This window comes from Alligator mississippiensis, chromosome 1 (genome assembly GCF_030867095.1).
Source record: "Alligator mississippiensis isolate rAllMis1 chromosome 1, rAllMis1, whole genome shotgun sequence".
In the NCBI taxonomy this organism is placed as follows: domain Eukaryota; kingdom Metazoa; phylum Chordata; order Crocodylia; family Alligatoridae; genus Alligator; species Alligator mississippiensis.
This window is the reverse complement of record NC_081824.1, coordinates 339,473,405-339,496,780: the sequence shown is the minus strand read 5'-3', so window position 1 is coordinate 339,496,780 and position 23,376 is coordinate 339,473,405. Positions and strand designations below refer to the sequence as shown.

Below are 23,376 nucleotides of genomic sequence, written 5' to 3'. Positions count from 1 at the left end.
CAATGCATGTGGCCACCTGGTGGAAGAAATCCGCCAACTCCGGGTCCCCTGCAGGGGTATACACGTTCAGAAGGTTCAGGACCAGCCCCTGCACCTGGACCCGGAGGTGCAGCAGGTGGCCTGGCACCACCTCAACATCCTGGAGAACCTCTGGCTGCAGGCCTAGGGAGAACAGGGTGGCTGCCCCACAAGAGGTGGCCGAGAAGTGACTAAAAAAGACACTACCTCCACACTCCAGCCTCCAATTAGGTTCATCAGCTCAAGTTGTCAGGGTCTCCTGCAAGAATACTATGGGGTACCCTCCCTCCTGAAGGAAGGAGAGCACCTGGCACCTCCAGAGACCCTTCCTGGAACTGTGGACATTGAGGGTCATGATCTTAAACAACCTCATGGCTGGGGGGATGGAGTAGATGATTTGGCAGGAGCCATGTGCATCACAATGCCCAGTGTGGGGCCTACCAGCTCGGGTAGCACCCTCCCATACATACAGAGGGCATCTATGAAACTGAGGGCCTGCCTATACATGAGCATTGCAACTTTTAGGCCCCTTGCCTTCTCCCACCAGTGTCCTTGCAGTAGCAATGACGCTGTCTAAATCTCCCCAGTGGTCCAAGTGGTACCTTGCTGATGGACTGGCAGGTGTAGTCACGGTCAAGAAATGCAAGTAGTTCATCCCTGGGGACTGGTAGGATCGAGAGGTCTGCAGTCTCCATGGAGTCTGCTGGTTCTCAGGTGTCCTCCTCCTGGTCCTAGGTCTCAGTGGGCTCCTCAGGCACCATCTGAACCCCCTGGTCTTCTAAGACCCTGGACTCTGGTTGGGATTGGGAGAGCACTGCAGCCCCATGGGAAAGGGGTGATGGTAAGGGTGGGGGTGGGGCTCCTTTACAAGATGGTGGGGTAGAGCTGGGGCCCCATGTAGGGTCCCCAACAAGATCAGCCTGTTGATGAGGAGACCCCACTGTGACCCCCTCTGGTGCAGGACTATGGGGTAGGCTGGAGGTGAGGTTTTTCTGGGAGGGGGAGGGAAAAGACCCATCAGACATTGGGGTGGCTTTGGTGTCTGCCTCAGGGCCCTGGGAAAGGGGACCTTCCCACTCAAGACTCACCAGGGTAAGCCCCAGGGCCTCTGTATCCCCCAGATCAGGAGGAGGAGGTCCCACTGCCAGGCCTCCCTTTGGGTAGGCCTCAGCACCCGTGGTTTCAGGGGGTAGGCCCTGGTCAGCAGAATGAGGGGCTTCCTCCATGGACTCCTGTTTGGGACTATCTAGCAGCCCCAAAACCTCCTCCACAGGGATCATTCGTTTCATCTTTCCGGGAAGTGGGACATCAGGCACAGCTGGGAAGGCCCCCCCCGGAGGCTGGGCCGCTCCTTCCCCCTGTGTGGTGGTCTTGGGAGGGGGAGAGGAGTCCTCCGTGTCAGAGGGCTTCAGCTGCACCCAGGCCTTCCTCTTGCCTTTATACCCAGAGGGGACCTTCACCCACTCAGCCATGGGGTGTGGTCCTCAGGCGGACAGGCAACAGTGAGGAGAGAGTGAGGGTTGGGGGGGTGGGGCAGTGATGACAAGGGCATGTTGGTCCTGCTCCCTCTCTCCCCCTGGTTGCTGCTGCCCTCCCTGGAACTCCACCAAACTTGGTTGGGGGGCAGGGTCCTTTGAGCTCATGGGGTGGCTTGTGGTTGAGGCTGGGGTGCCAGGGGGGCCTGAGGGGGAGGGGTGCCAGTGGTAGGGGCACCCCTCTTTCCAGTGTGACCCCCAGATGCCCTCCCCACCTGGCCCATGAGGCACTCATGATGCATGTGCCTTGGGGCACAGCACTGGAAGCACCGCAAGTCCCCCAGTGTATAGAAAATCCTCACCAGGGCCCCCTGATAAGGAATTGCCAGGCACCCCTCAATCTCCAGCTGCACTCCCACCGCCAGCTGGATCATAACCTGGCAATGGAAAGAACACACATGGTGAAGGCCAGGGTCTCGGCCCCCCAGTCAGTGGGCCACCACTGGGGAGATAACTCTCCCTAGGGTTTGGAGCTGGGGGAAGCACAGCCCAATTGGGGATATAGGGAGGGACAGAGCTGAGGACCACCCTGGTCCCCCGCTCTCCTAAAGGCTCAAGGGGGGTGTATTTGCCCTCCACCATGAGCCCCTTCTCTGCCGCCTTTTGTGCACCGGCTTCCGAGGCAAGGAAAAAGACCCCCTTGCCATGAAAGCAGGAGGCCACCACAATCTTGTGGGCCCCCACTACCCGAGCCAGGGCCTGCACCCAGGTCTCAAAGGGCAGGTTATCCGGCTTCGGCAGTTGGCACTTCAGCCCGTGTCTGCAGGTGAGTGCCAGAAAGGGGGCCCCAGCAACCGAGCTGGAAGGGCGGGCAGTGGAGAGTCCAGGCCCTCTGGCTTCAGGTCTCCCCATAGCTGCCTGTGCATAGCTGTGGTTCCCCCCCCGGGTGGGCACATTGATGGGGCTGAGGCTAGGCCCAGGGACAGGCTGAGTGGGTGTGCTGGCTAGTGTAGTGCACCTGGTCCCCTCAGGCACTGGTAGTCTAGGCTTGGGGGTAGGGCCCTTGCCCTTGCCATCTCCAGCTGTGGAAGGGACTGAAGACAAGCCCTAACCCCTGTCTTTGCCCTTGGTCCCTGATGATGGGAGACGGGGTTTGGGAACCCCTCCAGGGGAGGCCTGGCCATGGGAGACTCCCTGGTCCTGTTGGCTGCCTACTAGTGTCTCACCTGCCCCTGCAGCATGGGTTGTAGGCTTCTCCACCCCCAGAGGAGGTTGGTCAGACTCTGCCTCTGGAGTGACAGCTGCAGGGGCATGTATCCCCTTGGGGGCTTGGCTAGGATCTGTACCCATAGTGGTGGCTGCAGGAAGGTCTGTGGGGGCATCTGCCCCCCCGCCCCCGAAGGTTCCTGCTATGCCATTGTTTCATATGAGGGCAGGGAGGACAGTAAAGAAAAACAAAACATCCAGTGCAGATGGTGAATCTAGTAGGGGCATGCTGGGGTTGTGGGGGAGGAGGTGGGTAGGGAGGAAGGGGGCTGAAATTCACTGAGCTACAGCCCCTCAGGAAAAAAAAAAACCAGGAGGGCTATGATTTGACAATGTGATGGAGGGGGAACACAAGGGCTGGGAAAACTCGAGCTGGCTTACTCAGCCACACAACAAACACCAGGGCAGGGGGAGTGGACCACAGGACTTACCACACAAGGGCAAGAACACACAGGGAAGGCTGCTGAGGCAGATGTAAAAGATGTCTGGAGTGGTGGAGGGGCTTCGTTGAAGATCCATCAAGAAGCCCCTCAGGCCTCCAGCCAGGTGCTCAGCAGCAGAGCAGTAGGCAGGAAGACAAAGTATGATCAGATGTAGTGAGGTAACTGTGGGGGATGGCAGGAGCAGTCAGTCAATTAGGAAGTGATCCAATGCAGCTGTTGTGTCAGGTGGTGCAAGGTGGTGCAGCAAGGAATCTCCCTCTCTCCTGAGGACCCCCATCATGTGGGGGGGGGGGGAGCAGCAACAGCAGCCCAAGGCAGGGAGGGGTGCAGCCAACTTATTCCCAAAAACTCTGAGACCAAGCCAGCAGCTAGCAGTAACCAGAGGCAGGAAAGGGCCTGGCCATCTTCTCCCCAGAAGCTCCTGAGACCAAGCTTGCAGCAACCAAAAACAACAGCTGCAGCAGCCTAGGACAGGAAGGGACATAGCCAACTTCCTCCCAGAGGCTCCTCCCCCAGAAGCTCCTGAGGGCAAGTAACCCTGAGCTGCTTGCCAAGGCAGCTTTTTGTACTGATGGGGCCAGGATAGGGCAGCTTTTTATACTGCTGGGGACAGCACAGGTGCTGGCTCTATCTCCCCCTGGCTGCAGATCCGGGAGGAGCCAGGCAGGGTTATTTTCCCCAAGTGGCACAATTTGCTCCGCAACAAAGTGCATGTCCAAGCACGTGCGCTGAGGCAAAAAGCCCCGGCTCAAATTTGCACCGCTTCTATTTGAACTGCTGCAAACACATATGCTTGCATGTGTGGATGTGCCCATGGCGTCAGAGCTTCACAGGCTCTCTCTCCACATCTTGGGACAAATCCTAACCACCAAAGGGTGGAAGGAACCTCTGCCATCACCCCAGCCCTTTGTTTCTTTTACTTTCCTTATAACTGCCCAGAAACCTTTTTTTCCTTTGAAGATAAATGGAGTATTTTATTCAACAGAAAAGGGAAATTTCCCCCTACCTCCCTTCTTTTTTTAGCAGGAAAACAAAAAAGCAAAAACAAAGAAAATGTAATTTCAAGTCAATCCAGGGTTTTTTTGTTTGTTTGTTTTTTTATGATTTAGCCACCAGAACAAAAAGAAATGTTACTTGTATAACCAAAATTGGTCAGCAACCTTTTCTAGGCTGCAGGCTGGAATAACTCAGTTAGGGTCAAAGGCAGGTCGGAAAGTTGGTCCTATGACCCAGCTGCCATCATTGCTTTTACCCACAGAAGTACAGGAAACTGACCGCCTCAGAAGCCCCTCATGGTTGAATACCATAAAAGCACCATGTTCACAGGCTGTAACCTGCTCATGTGATAGAAGTTTTCAACTACTGGGTCAGACTTTGAACTTCCCTATTAGGGATTTAGGTCCGATTCATAATGCCCAATGGTGCAAGAGGCTATAGGACAAATCCTTCTGAGGCACAATAGTTCCATCTGTAAGTCCATCATGGCACCACCCAACACATAACAAAGGTGGTGAAAAAAAAAATCACAAGAAGTCTGTGAGGTCTAACAGCTACCTTTCCCTGCCTGGCTTCAGGAAACTAGGCAGTAGTATAGGGTGTACAGGTTTCAGACATGTCACTTCACAACTATGATGTCATAATTAAAAGTAGGCAGTGTTAGAGCCCCAAATTAAAAGTAGACTGTGCTAAAATCAGAGTAGTATGGAGGCAAAGGTAAACTGTTGATAAGCATATAATGAATACTAGCATATCATTAATACTACATAATTTGATACTATGAATGAGGGAATAAGCAGATCTGATTTCTGTGGGCTTTTTTAATATGACAGTTGTGACATTAAATTAATAATCAAGCACCAGTAGCCCAGGCCAGAACATCAACAATCTCAAAAGAGAAAAAAGATGGGATCAACAGGAGAGAAGGGTCTGTCCCCAGCTCAGATTGATAAATATACCAAGCCAACTGTTGGTAACTAATTATAATGATTTAAGTGATTGTAAAAATACTGGCTTTAATCAACAATATTTAAACTAAAAATATGTGACTGCATATGTGTCTGTGCCTCTGTGCGTGATGGGGGCAGGCACGGGGCAGGGTATCTATCTGTCCCTAACTGCATGTGTGTGTATGTGTGACCAGATCTCACATGTGTACTTGTGTGTGTGTGCGCGCGCGCATGTAAATAACGCTAATTTTAAACTCTGTGTGTGTGTGTGTGTGTGTGTGTGTGTGTGTGTGTGTGTGTGTGCATGCACGCACACATGCACACTCACACTTTGAGGTGCTCCTGAATCTTGAGTCAACTGTGGCAGATACTGTTATCAAGTCCACCCCCCAATATCCTGAAAGACAGGATGTGTTGGCGAGGGCTATCTTAAAAGAAGTCCAGAGTGCCATCAAGAAAACCAAAAACAACAAAGCTACTATATCGGATGGCATACCTAAATAACCCAGTCAGGATCTACTAATTCCCCCATAGTAGAAAAAAAGCATAATAACCACCAACAGCTTTAAGTTGAACTTTAAGGCTGGTGGGAAAGAACTGGTACTGAGATTCCTCAAATTTATTCTTTGAATTTGGAACAACAAAGAGATCCCTGGGGACCTAAGGAATGTGAACATTCTCACTGACTTCAATAAAGGAAATTAGTCCATGTGTGGGAACTAACAAAGTATCTTCCTCCTTTCCACATCAGGGATAACCCTTGCCTGTGTCCTCCTGAACCATCTTCCACCTCTTGCTGAGGGAGTTCTGTTGGAATTTCAGTGAGGTTTCAGACTATCCCATGGGGCAACTGACATGATCTTTGTTGCCCACAATATCCAAGAAAACCATTGGGAACAACATCAGGATCTGTATCTGGTCTTCATTGACCTCATTACGGCCCTTGATTGCATCAGTCATGAAGCCTCGTGGAAAGTACTAGGCAGATTTGGATGCCCCTAAAAAATATATATCAAGTTCCTGGTGCTTCTCTGTCACTAGATGACTACAACTGTTCTTTGTAGTGGATCAGAGACAGATCCATTTGTCATGGGGTCAAGCAAGGATGAGTCATCGTCCAATTCTGTTCTGCATTTTTTTACCATCATCCTGGTTCTTGTTAAGGACTGCCTCCCTTCCAGAATTGGTACTGAACAACAAATGGATGCAGTGCTCTTCAATCTGGAGCATTTTGTTCAAAGACACTGACAACTATGCCATCCTTGCGCACGCTGAGAAAAACCATGCTGAAGCTCTTGGCAGAAGCCTACCAACCTTTGGGCCTGTCAACATTGAGAAAGCTCAAGTGCTCCATCAGCCTTGCTCCAGGCCATGAATGTGAGACCCTTCCTCAAATTACCATTGAAGGAGAGGCCCTGGAGGTAATCAAATACTTCCCTTACCTTGGTAGGTACCTCTCTCAGAGCATGAACAATGATGAGATCTAGCACAGTGTCTGGTGTTCAAGAGCCTCTTCCAGAAAATTGCTTCAGCATGCTTTTATTGATCACAATCTCCAAAAAAATAACAGGATCCAGATCTAAAAAAGGTAGTCACCATTCTCACTCTCCTCTATGGATGTGACACATGGGTGGCCTACCATTGTCACCTCAAGAGCCTGGAGAGGTATTACTAATGATGCACAAATGCCAGCATTCTTGCTGAAGCCAATGTTACTATCATTGGTAACATTGATCCTCAAGCATCTCAAGCATTGTGTGCAGATGCCCAACTCTCAAAACAGCAGGGCTGGCTGTGCTCCTCTGCTCCCTAGCTGGAGCTGTGACCGCTGTTTGAGAAAGGGGTGTGAGGGGCACAAACCTGGCTGGGGATACAGCCCAGTCTATGGGGGGGGGGGGGGGGAGAGAAGGGGGAGTGCTGCTCCCGCAGACAAACCCTGGCTGGGGTTTGGGACCAGGGATGGGGAGATTAAACATCCCTTCCCCTGCTCAAATTTACTGCTGTCTGCAAATGTAGAATACAAATCCCAGAAGCAACAGGAAGAGGAAATGATGAGCAAACCTTAAGAGTCCTGCTGCTGTGATTTTGGACTGCAAATTCCAGAGACCTTGGGGGGAGCAGGAAGAGGAAGTGAACATACAGCCAGAGAGCATGCTCTAGGGCCCCCTGGCTTTTGGCCCGAGTCACTGCAGGCATGTGGCTGCATTTCCTATATCAAAAGTAAGTGTCTGTTCACTTCTGTTTCAGTTTAATATGTGCAGCTTAGACTAACCTGCAAAGACTGAATTGATTCAGCCTCAGGCTTTTTGACTGTTTGAGTCTAGCCCAAGAGATCCAGAGGTTTAATTAGCTGTATCATAAAGTTTGAGTTGATGTTCTGAGGGAACATCCCTGCACAGACATTACTAGGCAGAGTAATATAAAAATTCTCCATACACATTTTAATCTTTTCTGTCTTCTTCAACAAAACTAAGGCTTTCTTTTTCTTAAATATATATTACAGACTTCAGAGGTTTCCATCCAGCTGTTGAATTTGGGAAGCCAACCCAACCATTTTACCAGAAATACTTTTCTCTCTACAATTTTTTTTTTTTTCGATTTTGTAAATGCTGTCCTGCTTTGGGTTAACTTTGTCTAATTCTTCAGAGCAAAATAAGTTCCATTAATCATATCCCCACTGTAATCTTTTAACTTCAGTGTAAATCTCTGCTCCTGGTCAAAGCATTATCCATTATAAAGATTTTCACAGTGTATGAATGTAACCTTTTTCAAACCCTCACATGGTCACCTTTTATAAGCAGAAGAGCTGTCTCCTTAGTTTTAAAGCTGTCCCCATATACAGTTCTCCACACATACAGAGAATTTGTAAGAGTAACATCAATAGGCTTACACCATCTAGTTCTGTAATAACTCTGATTTTAAGTTTTTATAAAGACAGGTGGCACATCAATGAAGTGATGGGCATTATGAGCTGTAAAATACCTCTATATCTTAGATTTCAAAGTTCTGTTAAAATATTCCATGATCCCTGCTTTGAATTCTTTACTAGTAACAAAGTGCTGTATCCCAGAGGTCTTCAACAAATTGCTCAGGGGCCTGTTTAAAAAGTCTTTTCCATGATCGGTCCATAATTTTTGCAGTATGCGGTTGGTGTCAGAAAATGATTTAAAAGCCTAGGATATCTCACAACCGGTCTTCTCTTTTAGACTTAGGGCCCATGCAGGTTTAGAAAGTATATCTATCACTGTTAAAATGTATTTAAATCTGTCATTGTGTTTGTAAGACTGCTGCATATCCACCAGATGTGCCTGCCACTGGACATCCACATCTGAAACAATGGTTCTGTTTCTTTTAAAGTGGTATGTGCTGGTTTATGTAGAGTACAAGAATCCTAATCTAAAAGCCATGATATGCATTATCTATTCAAGTTTTACTGGAGTTTTTCAGCCTTGTAATAAAGAGACTTCAATCCCCCAAAGCTTCCAGTTGCTCTGGGTTTCTAATAAATTACCCTTAAAAGAACTTTGTCTTTAGACCTTTTTGGCCCTTCAAGTAAGAAAATCAAGTATTGCTGTGGATGTTGTTACATGCACCAAGGTGTTTAAATTAATATACAAAGTATTATCAGCTCATAAAATTGTTGCTTACAAAAGAAAAAATAATACTGTCAGAGGTGAGGCTCAAACCCATTTGCACAATAGAATTTAACTCACACACCTCAACCACTCAGCCAAGGAATCTTGGGATCTTTAATGTTGAACTTTGATGTACCAAAGGCCATTAAAAATCATGAATTTGCCCATGGATTGATCCAAATGACTTGTGTCTGACTAAATTATCTTCTAAAAAAACATCCAGTCCTGGCTTGAAGTCAGTAAGAGAGAGTGTGCAGACAGGCATCAAGGAAACTCACCCTGCTGTTGTTTTCTTTGCTATAGCACCATCTACTAAGCAGTGGGAAAGCTAGTAAATGGAAGTTACTTGCATACCTGTCACTAGTACTGGTTTGATTAAGACCTGCCTAGGTTTCAAAAATGGCTTCTGAGAAGCTGTCTTGAAAAGTGTTAAGGCACTGCATGGCAGAGATACACGTAGTATAGAAGAAACGACCTATGTGCTCAGACCCAAATTCAAAAGGAACATTTTTGTTAAGTCTTCTCATCCAATCAAGCAAAGAAATTAAACTTACCAAGATTGAGATGAATGCCCGGAACAAATGAATTGACAAAGAACATAAGGATAACAAATCCCAGTACAGTCAGGCATTTGATGAGAAGTATTTTGTCTGTTATTCTGTGCTGAAAGTAAAAAAATATTCACAAAGTGTTACAGAAGTAATCACTTACTATGTACAGAGTACATATTTTTAATCCAGCATCCTTTGGTAAACTGTAAATGTCTCTTTCTGCACTGTATGTATAGTAAAAGAAACAAAAAAAATCTTGCAAAAAAATCTTGCAATTTTCATGCCGCTTCGAGTGGAGAGGATGCTTCACCAGCATGCACGGTGACAAGAGGAAGGGAAGCCCAAGTAAGCAACAACATCCAGGGAGCAGGGGGCCGCACTTCAAAAGGGATGTGGCCAGCCTGGAGAGGGTTCAGAGGAGGGCCACCCGCTTGGTGAGAGGGCAGCAGGACAGGCCCTACAAGGAGAGACTGAAGGACCTGAACCTGTTCAGCCTCAGCAAGAGGAGGCTGAGGGGGGGGACCTGGTGGCTGCCTACAAGCTCATCAGGGGAGATCAACAGCAAATAGGTAAAGCCCTTTTCTCCCCAGCACCACCTGGGATGACAAGGAACAATGGAAATAAACTGATGGAGAATAGCTTTAGGTTAGAGATCAGAAGGCAATATTTTACAGTTAGGGTGGCCAGAATCTGGAACCAACTTCCCAGGGAAGTGGTCCTCACCCCTACCTTGGGCAAATGCAAGACGAGGTTGGATGATCACCTGTCTGGGGTCTTGTGAACCCAGCATTCGTTCCTGCCTGTGGCAGGGGGTCAAGCTAGATGATCTGTTCAGGTCCCTCCTGACCCTAGCTACTATGAAACTATAGGAAAAAGAAGATTCTATAAAAATGTTATTTTATACAAAAAAGATTTCAAATGGCTCTTCAACTTCTAACTGCAATTGGTTTGTAATATATAACAACTAAAGTCTATTTTAATAAATAAAAGCAATTTCATTATTGCACTGTTTCAGTGGTTCCAGTTTAGCTGAGATAACTGTTAATTAAAGCCTCTTGCTGCAAGTATGAATAGCAGGAATATACAAATCACAGCTACTGAAAATGTCTGTGGTTATTCAGCAACCCTGCCCCGTACTGTAGAATTGTGGCCTTGAAAACTACAAAATAATCCCACAGAGTTTACCGATTCACCCCCAGATGCTGCTTTTATCATTCACCATTCTAATACCCATTTTCTTCCTAACCTCTACATTCCTCTTCTCTGATTTCTCCTTCTCATCTACTGTCTTCCAAATCTCTTTTCAGTCTCACATTTTGGTATTCACCCCTCCCATCCTCATTCATCTGTCCATCCTCATTTTCTCCCATCATCTTCTTCTCCATTTCCTAATTTAAGGCTATTTTAAAAATTGATCTGATGATATATGTGGTTTCTTATATAAAAGACCACTGAAAGTTTATTAAACAGTTAAACTAGGGGCATATCTGCATGTGCCAATTTAAGGCGCATTAAGGGCACAGGTCTACATGTGTGCGCCCTTAATGCACCTTAAAAATGGCAATTTTAGGCTATTTGCCCCTAAATTTGATACCTGCAAAAGCAGGTATCAAATTTAGACATGAATAGCTGAAGGGCCTTAATGCACATGTGGATGCACTAAGGAGCATTAACTCTGTCTATATCAACTGACTTGGAACTAACTTTAATTCCCAAACTGGTCCACATGCTGTGTTAATGTGCTTTAGCAGATGCACGTATAGACACACACCTAAATTGCCTTAATGCATATTAGGCAAATGCACATTAGGTTTAGACGTGCATAAAATAGGGTAGCCATCATAGAGGACAGTCCAGTTCTCCACTGTCCATTATTAATATGAAACCAGATGCCTTTATGTCCTCTATTCTTCTCTTGGAGAGAAAAAGGTGTCCGGTTTCGTATCAATAGAGAACAGAGGGTCAAAAAACCAGAATGTCCTCTATGATGGCTACCTTAGCATAAAAGCATGTGTAGACACACCCTATAAGCTCTATCAGACAGTGATCATCTTTTTGTTCTACTTTTGTAGAGCACATAGCACAACTGGATGCCGATTCATAACAGCAGCTGAAAGGCACCATCTCAACAATAAGACAAGCATGGTATAAGTAACAGTATGCTATAGACAGAACTATATCAGTAGTAGGTGTTCTATATAGTTAAAAGGGACTGGTATAAGCAACATCTTGCCCTGCTGGAATCTAAATCAAAGCTTTAATAAATGCTTAAATCCATTGCTAAAATGTGTAGTAATTATGAATTAAAATAATATTATAATATTTAAGAAAAATATCATGTCATGCTATCTTAACTCTGTCCCATTAATGGGATGGCCTAGCAGGATTTCCTCTTTCCATGTAGAGTGTTAAATTCATGCAGTTAGATTAGATCTGGGTTTTCCTTTTAAGTATTACTTATGTATAGAATAGTGTTGAAGCTGGCAATTACCTTTTTTTGGAGTTCCTGAATATTTGTTTCCCAGTTTTTATCTTCTTGTGAAATTTGTCTGAAAGAAAACCAGAGATGCACCTAATTACTAAAAAGTAAGACAAAGGAAGTGAAAGTGCCTCTCTACTCAGCACTAGTTAGGCCTCATTTAAATTATTGTGTACGTTCTGGGCTCCACATTTTACAAAGGACATGAAGAAGATAGTGAGGGTCCCGAGGTAGAAAAACTTCTTCACTTTTGGAATAGTGAGGCAGTGGAATAGACTACCAAGGGAAGTTGTGGACTCTCCATTGCTTGAGGTGTTCAAGAGGCTGGAGCCTCTGGTCAGGGATAATTTAGGCACAGATATACCTATGGTCTACTATGGGTGTTTCCTATGCTTCTGGGCATTGATAGTTGCCCCCACCCCCAATTTCTGCTATGTGTGTCAGGATGTTTTTAAGACTCCCTCAGAGACACTGAGTGTTGGCTACAGTCAAGACTAGGGACTGGCTGGGGTGTGCCAATACTCCTGCTGGGACCCAGGCTGGAAGTTTCTGGCTAGAGGGTCTTGCCCCTCTGCTCAGGGTCAGACCTATCACCTTACATGGGATCAGGAAGGAATTATAACTTATGGTCAGATTGGTACAGACTGTGGTGGTGGGGCTTGCCTTCCTCTGTTGTGGGGTGCGTAGCTTTCTACCCAGGATCACTTGAGCATATACTGACAACATTTCATAGAAGCAGGACACTGACTGCTGTGGTTCCCCTGCTTTACCTGTGGCAGGGTGTTAGGTTTGTGTTGTGTCAGGGTTGATGGTAGTCTTATGTAGAGTTTAGATTATAGATTATGTAGGATGGTTTGGATAGGGATGATCCTGAGTCAGGCAGAGGGATGGACTAGATGATGAGCCATACTTCTCTATGGCTGTATGATTAAATTAGAGCTCTGTCACAATCATCTTCAGATAACAGTATGGGGATATTTAGATCATCCTTTATGAGCATTGTACAAGAGGAGTGAAACCCGCACTGCTATTGAAACCACTCATAACATTCTGATTAGCTTCACTGGAGATAAATTTTCATGTCAGGGTCCCATAACGTTCACCTTTCTTACCATGAAATTTTACCACAGTGCAGGGGCCCAAACTAGCAAATCTCATCACACAGCTGAGGCCCAAAACTACTTATTTCCTCCATGACTTGCAGATGTTAACACAGGCAATTCTTATCTAAAACAATGGTCATGGTTGATATCACAATCAGAACTTTTAAAAAACGGCATTATCAGCAGGGAACCTGGTTTTCTCTGATAACTGCAAGTCCCAAGAATCCCAAATTTTTAGAGATACATGTATCCATCTATCTATCTATCTAGATCTAACTTTAGATCTAGATAGATAGATAGATGGATACATGTATCTCTAAAAATATGTAAGTGGCATTTTCATTTTAATCATGGAAAAATGTGGAGGGGGGATTATATCTAAAATTATTTTTTTTCATCAGAGAAGACCAGGATCCCTGATCATCAGTATAGTTGGCCTTCCTGCATTAAGTCTTGGAATTTTCAGTTAAGGAGCTTTGTCATTAATACTAGCGAGTATTATGATGAAGGAATCCTGACCTCCAACATCAGAAAGATAGTTTATATTTACACTTCAGACTTTCACTTTTTCATACATCATGTTTTTATATTTTATTGCCCTTTTAAAATAATTTATTTTTTAAAAGTTGATTTTGATCACATAAAAGGAATATAGAATCATAGGAAATTAGGGTTGAAAGGGAACAGAGGAGATCATCTATTCCAACTCCCTGCCCAAAGCAGGACTATCCACAACTAGCTCATCCCAGCCAAGGCTTTGTCTAACCAGGTCTTAAAAACTTCCAAGAGAGTCCACAACCTCCCTGGGTACCCTGTTCCATTGCTTTATTACCCTCCTAGTGAGAAAGTTTTTTCTTATATACCTATATATACTTCCCTTGCTGCAACTTGAGACCATGACTCCTTGTTCTGTCATCTGCCATCACTGAGAAAAGTCTAGCTCTCCTCTTTGGAACTACCCTTCCAAATAGTTAAAGGCTGGTCATCGGCAACTGGTGCTCCCTGAGACAAGGGGGGCACCAGCAGGGCACAACGAGGGGCCAGCCAGCAACTGGGGTGGGGCCCCCAGCGGCCAGTCACCAAGCATGCCAGCAGCACAGTAGCGATGGAAGTGCCAGCACTGCTGCATGGGGCATAGAGGTGATGGAAGTCCCACTGGCAGAGCCAATTTCAGGGGGGGCACTAGCGCTTTCCATGCCCCCCTACCACGCAGAGCGCTCGCTGTTGGGGGGGCAATAGCACTCCCCATGCCCCACCATGTGTCACCTATAAGGTTGCTATTAAATCCCCCCTTAGTCTTCTCTTCATCAAACTATTTAGTATGGCCACTCTCAGCATTAAAATCATGTTATGTTAAAAAAAACCCTAATTAGTTTAGTGAAGAAATTTTAAAATACAATTTTAAATACAAGTTTCTCTTTTCATGGTGTTAATTTAATTGTCTACATTTCACTTAGCTTGGACAATGAAAATTAATAAATTAGTTCCACTTCTATTTATACTCAATTTCATGGGCATGACTGATAGCCATTCTTACAGGAGTTTTTAAAAGGTTTGGCTTGACATTTTTGTTAGTCTTAAATTTATAAAATCTCTCTCAGCATAATAGTTTAACTGTAGTGCTGTTTAATTTAACAGATGATCATTTATGATTTTAGTATGAAAAATATTAGATATTAATATCTAGTTACTAATAGGGGATCTCACAAAGGGTGTGAAAAGATGTAACATTTGAAGCATTTCAAACACCTTTGAAATGTTTCAAAGGCATAGCAGACAAACATACTCCCTTTGAGATGCAAACAACTGGCAAAAGTACTCAAAATATGTTCTGTTTTAATGTTGTGTAAACTGGAGAACAGAAAATTTTACTGTGTGCCTTTAGTAAAATTGATAATTTATATAAATGATGTTATTTTATTTATATAAAACATTTATTGCTGATTTTATTGTATTTTTTTGGTGAAAGTCATGAATAAATTACTACTACTCTTCTAAAAGACTGAATAAAACTACTATTTAGAAGCACTTCTATTTAGAAGAGCCTGGTGGAAGGGCTCAGCCCTCTGACAGTCCTCCCTGCCCCCAGGGGGTGGTGGGGAATGCAGCCATTGCAATTTTACAGCACTCCAGCCAGGGGGCACAGCAGTACACGTGGTCTCTGCCTCTCCATGGCTGAAAGGCTCCAGTTTTTAAGTGCTTCAAAGTTCTGCTGTATTTTGAAGCACTTCCAACATTATGTCTGTCCTTACTCAAAGTCATCTCCCTATTGAAAAGCTCTTTAATATTTTAGAGAAACAAGCAGCAGCAATGTGTTACCCTATAGGTTCTGAAGGCCACCATTGCAAAAAAAATGACTAAAAAGGACCCAAAAATCAGCTTGCCTCAATGTATTGCTCAAATTGCTTGTAGGTACATAGTGTGGCATCAGAAGGAGGCTCAATATCCAGCTCTTGTCCCACTGGAAAAGGCACCAATCTTTATTCTCCTAATTCTCCTTTAGATTACTTGGATAAAAAAGTAAATTGGAGGGAATATTGCCATAACACATCCCATAGGCCAGGCTCTTACCTCTACTCTGAGGCACAGGTAGGAGAGTTCAGATCAAAGCATTGAGAGACCACACCCCACCGCATGACACTGAAATAAGAGCTGTTCAATAAACTGCAACCCCAATAAATTATTCTCCCTTTCTCTGAAACGTGTGCTTCCAATGGAAAAAAAAATCTGGACTGCAACAGAATTAAACTGGAGGGATCTTGTGCAAATTTTACCTCTGGAATGTTTTGAGTTTTTTCCTCAGCAAGATCTCCAGAGTCAGAACCTTCTGCATCAAGAGACATTTCACAGCTGTTTCTTCTCTGCTGGCTGGGTTAATACGCTGTGCTGTCAGTCGCCAAACATGAATCTCATGTTTCAGCTCTAAGAAAGAGAATAACTTAGTTTAAAGCAGATATATAACACATTAAATCAGAGACCCAAACAAAAAGTAAACATGAAGATGCAGAGAATGTCTTGGACTCAAAGTCAAACCATTAGACTAGAAGCAGACTAAGGCTAATGAATCTCCTGTAAAGGATTTTTTTTTTTTTAAACTCCTTACTGCAACAACAATTGCACTGCTATGGTGGAAGACAGGATGCAAAATATATAAATATTATAATATATAACAGATTTAAAAACTTAAACCAAACAAAACCTAAACTCAGTTTCCTAGGAAGAACATGCCTATTACAAGGGGCTTCCAATGACTGAGTCTAATATTAAACCCTCTGGGGGGGTTTTCCCCCATTTGTATCTGCTTCTAACCATTAGGAAATAAGCTGTCTTATTATAAAGCTTCTAACATCATTTTACAGATCCATATAAGGATAAATACCCATCTGAAACAATCAGAATGGAGAGAAAAAATAAAGGAAAGTGACTGAAGCTTGTCATGTTTTCAACATAATTTGCAATGTAGACAGCATCTTGATGAAAGACAGCAGACTAAAGAACTGTTCCACCTCAGTCAGGGCCGTAACATTTTGGAGGGGATGAAGAGGGGGAAAAGGGTATCCCTAAGGAATAAAAGAACAGTTCCTTTGTTGGATAGATCCTGCAAGAATATTTTTTCCCTGATTTGCAACCCAATTAATTAAACCAGGATTAATCACCTTGTAATTGCTAACTACTCATGTGAACAGAAAACTATAGCATGAAAAGAAAGGCTTTAAATCATTGTACTACTTACTTGCAACTAGCAGTAAGGAATGAATGTCATTTAATTTATAAGAAATAAAAATGTTTCTTCATATAGTGCTGGAGGCAGTGTTAGTTAGCATTTGTTCTTGTCATCACTTAACTCATAGGCCAGAGAATTTTGAAGCAAAGAAAAAGAATACTAAACATATCTAAACAATCTTCTCAGTGAGCAATTATTCAGAGCTACAGCAGATTATAAAACATGTAGGGATTGACCTAAGAGAGATGGACCCTGGATACAATCCTACAATTTTACCTCAAAAGAAAGCGTGTCCAGGGACATCATTCCTCTGCATGTACAGATAATGCACAAAAAAAAGGACCACAGATAGCAACTGATTTATATTTTGTATATCTATAAATATAGATTCTGCTTTCCAGCCACGTAAGTGGCTATTCCCAGAGGTTACAACATAGATTAATAGAATTAAAGACCAAATAACCTTTTGGACATCATCAGCCATTGAATTTCACCTAGTTTCCTTAGTATTGACACCAATAACTTGTGGTGAGTGAAAGAATATTTTTCAGAGTCCTGGCTTGAAGACTTTAAGAGATGGAGAGCCCATCAATTTCCTTGGCAATTGGTTAATCTATTACATGAATGCATTTTACTTTCAAAATGAATTAGACTTGCACTCTGATTAAACGTAGTAGAAAAAAGCAGAACAAGAACGAACAGCTGGAACCTAAATAACCATTTACTGAACCCAATATTCTCTCCCATAAGCATTGCATTTCAGTCACCTCTCCCTCCTTTTTGAGAAGTGAAATAGATTGAGCTCCCTAAATCTGTCCCTGTAAAGCATTTTCTCTAATCATGTTTGCAACTCATTTATATTGCTGTTCTAGTTTTTCAGCCTTCTTTTTTTAATGTTGGGACCAAAGCTATGGGTGACATTCTACTGTTGGTATTGCCAATGCATAAAGAAAATGTTAAAAATCATGGTTATTTACATGGCTTTGTAGAGTTGTAAGACAATATAAGGCCCTATGCATGGTAGCCACATGGGTACATAGTTGTATATATTAATACAGTCTAGAGACATGCAGTTAGACAAGCAGCCTACATTAGCCTGGGGTATAGGAGATTAAGAAGATCTAATGCCATGCTACGATAGGAAGAGGGAAAACCACTGTGGATAGTAACCACACCATTACAGACCTATAAGGTAGCAAGTCATTCTTACATTCTTACACAATGGTTTTAACATGTGATGTATAATTTCTGAAGCAAGGAATATTCAAAGGCATTAAGAGTCTTTGTCAGTTAATGGCATGTGTAAGAGGCTCAGTCCATCCACTCAGTCTTGCTTCTAGCTGGTGATTTTAGGAAATTCTCTTTATATTGGTGGTGGCCCATGATGCGCCTGATGTGACTGTCTCTCAACCACTGGATGGTATCGGATACCATGAAGCACCTCATCAGCTTTATGTAGTTGTGGGGTACTCTTAAGGCTCACAGGATGCTCTTGTAGTTTGGGTCCCGTGCTCTAAGTGCTTCAACCATCAGTGGCTACGCTGTCACATTATATCCCTTCTCTGCCAGCATATCAGCCAGTGGTCTGTAATTGGACAGCTTTCACTCACAGGCTTCAGTAAAAGCCTGCCACTGGTTCTCAAACAGGATGATCATGTTGATCATCAGGACCTTTTCACTGTCTTCATCTGTTACAGTGATCTCTGGGAGCAGCTAGCTGCTACAACACAGGATGGTATGGTTCATAGCTACCATCCTGACCAACACCATGATAGCCTTCCCCAACTGGCCCTGGATGGCATTGTAATGCAGTTTCCATGCTCTTGTGTGGGGCCTGCAGCCACACAGGACATGGGGCAGGGTGTCACTATTGTAGCCACATCTCCAGCATGAGATGGGCTTTGCAAGTTGTGGTCTACATTCCTATTCTAGTCATAACTTCCCTGTTTAGATACTGGGAGCTCATGCTCATTCATTTTTCTACTTCGATGCTTCAATCTTCTTCACAGTCACTGCTAAGATATAGTTTCCCTTTCAGCTACTGTGCTCTAAGTGACTGATTCCTAAGTGTATAACCTTACATTTGGTTGCATCATCTAGGCTTTGCTTGAATGGGTAGTGTTTATCATACAATCCAGATCACTCTGGAAGGCTATTTTGTCTTCATTATTTATCCTTCCAACTATCATTGGGTCATCTGCCTATTTTATCAGCAGTCATTCTTTGGTTATATTACATGGTCTTAGGGCTAACATGACTCCTTGCAGAACCCCTCTAGTAACACCCACATGCAGTGATTATTCCCCATTAAGAGGTATCTTCCATGAGTTAGCTAATTTCTTAATCTATGTAATATGCGCCTTACTGCACTGTACAGTGCTACCTTTTAAATAAGAATATCTTGTGGTGTTAAATGCCTTACAAAGTTCTAAGTAGGTTCTTTTAGTCCCATTCATATCTGAGAGACTACTAGTTCATGTAGGGAAGCATATACATAAAGCCTTTGTAGGATCTGGCCTTTAACTAAGCAACTCCCACAGAAAGTTAGCAGGAACTGTGGCAGGAATAAGTGGAACATGGCTTTTAAGGAGATAATTGCAAGACTAAAGGCATGAAAAATGTTAATTCTTTCAAGTTGTCACCATAGCAAATGAAATAAGGAAGTCATTTTAAAGAAATCTAGTGAGAACTTTGTCATTCTGTCCAGAATGCTTGGATTTGATTCAGGTCCATGAATACCTTTGTGGCAACATGTCAAACAATCCATGGGATACATGAGGAAGGAAGGACCCTCTTCTAAACTTTTCCTTTATATTCTCTCTCTCTCTTTCATCACCCCACAATATTTTGAGATGTTCATGAAATGTTATTCATGTTTTCCTGAAATTGTTTTCATGTGCTATGTAGTCTCTACATATAGTTAGTATCAAGTTGTGTTTAGCTTTAGCATTATGACATCAACATGAACTGTGGTATTCAATATAAATATAATTTTGTTACATTTTTATATTTTGGCCAAGACTAGGCACATCTAAACATACATTTGCTGTGGCACCAGTTTCCTCGTGAGTAAATACTCATGAGTAAACAGTGCCAGGCAGGCATCTACACTTGCAGGGAAGTGGGCTCAGATTTGCTGCCAATCTGCTTCCACTTCCCAGGGCCCTGCAATGAGTCCCTGCTGACACCAGGGGGAACTCCAGGCTCCGGTGCAACTGCCAGGAGCCAGCAGCCCTCTTCAAAAGCCAGCCCCACTCACTGCTCTCTGGCCAGCCACTTCCCTGGCCAGGAGCAGTGCGCCCAGTGCATGGACAGCACACAGCAACAGTCTACTTGCCACCTCTGCCTCCCCATGCTATGGCTGCTCCAGCCCCTGCCCGCAACAACCAGTGCCCTGGACTCCTGCTGGCCACCATGCTGGCCCTCTGCACTGATTCCTGACCCATGGCCATCTCATCCCTCCCAGCTCCCCCATCCACAGAGCCCCCTTGCCCGGCTGCTGCCGCACACCTACTGCCCTGACCTTTGGCCGGACCCTACCAGGAACACCTACAATAGGCTCCAGGATGCCACTGCCAGGGCTGCCCTTGCCCTCCTGGGCCTCCAGCCCTGCCACCTCTGGACCCACTAGGGCTGGTGGTGGCACACTGTTCAGCACACCTGGGATGATGAGCAGTGACTGGAGACCTTCCACATGACTCAGGCACCTTCCAGGACCTTGTGGAGTAGCTCGGGCCACACCTGGAGCAGCAGGACACAAGCATGCAACCACCCCTTCCCCTTCCCACTTGCCCTCACCCTGCTGAAGCTGGCCATACCTGCCAGCCTGCAGTTCATCAGCCACCTGCTTGGAATGCATGAGGCCACTATTAAGGAAGCCATACCAGAGGTGTGCAGCACCCTCTAGGACATGTGCTCCACATGCATGACCCCTGACAGTGGTGGTGAGGTTGCATACCTTGGGATTCCCCCAGTGCATCAGGGCCCTGAACAGGATCCGTATCCTTGTCACCTACCCAGCCCATGGAGACTTCCCCTACTACAGCTGGAGAGGCTTTCACTCTGTGGTGCTCCAAGACATGATGAACCACTGCGGGGCCTTCACGCATAAGTGCTGTCTGGACAGGCAGCACACACAATGCCCACATCTTCAGGAACTCTGGCCTGCTGGGCCTAGGCTTGAGTGGGCACTGTGCACTGGGAGTACTGGACCTGCAGCTGGGCACCATGGTGGTCTTGCCCCTTCTTATCAGGGACCCCATCTACCCACTCCTACACTGCATGTAGCCCTAAATTGGCCACCTGGACCTCTGCCAGACCCATTTTAACTGGTGCCTGGGCCAGCCCCATGCCCTGGTGGAGTGCTCCTTCAGCTGTCTCAAGGCACACTGGTGCATCCTTACCACCTGGCTCGAATTCCCCAAGGAAAACCTCTCCCAGGTCATCGTCACAGCCTGTGTGCTGAATAACATCTGTGAGGCCTGCGGGGAGCTCTTCCATGAGGCCTGGGTGAAGGAGGCACAGCACAAGAAGGATGCCTGGCAGTGGGAATACCACCTGCAGCAACAGTGACAGCGGTGTGTCTCCCCCCACCCCTCTTTGCCGAGGCCCCAAGAGAGCCATGCGCCCACCACCAAGACCAAGGCCCCAAGTGCTGGAAGTGCTAGCTGACCACCTCCTCCAGCACTCTCTGCTGTAGAGCACCTGCACCACTGCCCACAGATCCCCACCCCCAGCACCATGCTTACTGAAGACACATCTCACAAGAACCAGTTTTTATTCCCCTCACATCAACCAGAACTCCCTCCCTCTTCCCCTCCCCACTCAACAAACAGAGCCCCTCCACCCCCACCAACAATAAAAATAGTCTTAATGGGGAAGAAGTATGTACAATGTCCTTTGTGTGCTGTCCTGGAGTGGAGGGCCATGGGGTGGGAGCACCTAGGCAGCAGAGCCTGGGGACAGGGGGCCAACACCGTGGCCTCAAGCAATTCCCCTATGGGTGTACACTCTATGGTGAGTGCAGTGGGCAGGAGGCTCACCCAGGGATGACAGTGGCCAGTGCCCCCCCCCTCCCCCCAGTGCACGCAGCTCCCCCTTCAGCAGGGAGTGTCCAGGGCCAGCAGGACCAGTGTGCAGTCTTGTCCCTGCTGCAGGCAGCTCTGGCTCAGCACCCACATGAAGCCAGGAAGTGGGGTGGCACCAGACTGGGGGCAGGGGCTAGGTCAGGGGCTTCTGGAGGTAGTGCAGGACTTCCTCCCAAGCCCAGGTGTGGACCTGCTGCTGGGCAGCAGGTGGCTACCAGGGGTCAGGCAAGGCCAGGCAGCAGGCAGCACAAAGACAACCACCTGGGCCGGAACAGTGTCCAGCACCCGGCAGCCATCATCCATGGCCTGCCCTGCCCGGGCCACAATGGCATTCTGCTCCCTCAGCACCTCCACCCACTCATACTCCAGGGCCAGGAGCTGTGCCTAGAACTCCCCATCTGCCTGGTCCCATGCCTCCTCATGCCAGTCTCACACATCCTCCCAGGTGACATCCTCCACCTGCCACCTGTCCTGGTGGGCCATGTCCTCCACCCACCAGGCCCAAGCATCCACCAGCTGGTCCTCCCATGCTGTGACCAGGCAGTCTAGGAGAAGGGTCCTGTACAGGGTCCTCCTCTGGTGGAGCTGGCTCCTCTGCAGGGCCCTGGCAGAGTTAGATTATGATTTTTTGGAGCCCTGGACAAACAAAATTGGGCACCCCCTCTAGAGGTGCACTGATATATCAGTTGCATATCAGAGTGGCACCAATTAAAGGAAAATTAACATTACCAGCTATCAGCTTTTTTTGGCCAGTGTAGCCAATTAATGTCACCAATGAATGCCCCGTGCACACAGCCAGGAATGCAGACAGGCAGCTTGGAGAGCACAGCCCTGCCAGTAAGTCTGTGTGGGGGAAGGGCCATGGTGGGGTGAGGGCAGATGGAGGCCCCCATGGTGAGGGAGAGAGTGGGGCAGGGGCTGCCCAGCCAGGGTGGTGAATGGGACTCTGGAGTGGGACATGGGATGGAGCTGCAGGTGACTCATTCAGGGGGCATGGAAGGGTGGGAAAGGGGGGCAGTTCCCTGCCACTGTGTGCACCCCCAGGGGAAGCATGGAAGGCATGTGCTCCCCACACATTTGTGCATGGGGCGAGGGTGGGCTGCCCACTGCAGGTTTGGACCAGGAGGGGTTGCACCAGCCTCTTCCCAGTGGGGAGGCTGGCCAGGGCTGTACTTAGGATAGGCATGGGTGGGGTGGGCTCAGCTACACAGGGCAGGCAGCGGTCCTGGGAGGGGTAGCTATGGGGGGGGGGCTATGGGGGATTTTGTTGTGGCAATAGCCCCCCCAAGACCCTCCTTAGTTCTGCCTCTGATTGGGACACACTGCTCTGCTGCCTTTCCCTCAGGAGCTTTGAGCAGAGTGCCCCGAGCAGGGACAGTGCTAGGGAAGAATTTCCAGGGGGCTGTAGCCACCACAAAATTCCCTGTAGCTCCCCCATAGGCAACACGTAGGGAGGGAATGGTGGGGGGGCATGTGCTCCCCTGAGAGCGCTGGTGCCCCCCCATGAGAGCAAGTGCTGCAGCTGGTAAGCAGGCATGGAGAGTGATTGTGCCCCCTCCCCGAAACTGAGTCTGTTAGTGGGATGTCCCAGCATTTCTATTCCACTGGCACACTCAGCATCTGGGGGACCCCCCCACCATGGTCACTGT

At 46.3% G+C, this 23,376-nt stretch overlaps 1 protein-coding gene across 3 annotated transcripts in view; it reads right to left on the bottom strand.

Moving 5' to 3' along the window:
- OCA2 (OCA2 melanosomal transmembrane protein) overlaps window positions 1-23,376 on the bottom strand; it is a 422,456-nt gene that overhangs the window by 189,472 nt on the left and 209,608 nt on the right. For all 3 annotated transcript variants that reach the window (XM_059720961.1, XM_019485119.2, XM_059720962.1), the window contains 3 exons: window positions 15,691-15,838; window positions 11,826-11,883; window positions 9,338-9,446 (listed from right to left, as the gene is read on the bottom strand). In XM_059720961.1, the coding sequence (XP_059576944.1) occupies window positions 9,338-9,446; window positions 11,826-11,883; window positions 15,691-15,838 (315 nt within the window). The remainder of the gene's footprint in view (window positions 1-9,337; window positions 9,447-11,825; window positions 11,884-15,690; window positions 15,839-23,376) is intronic.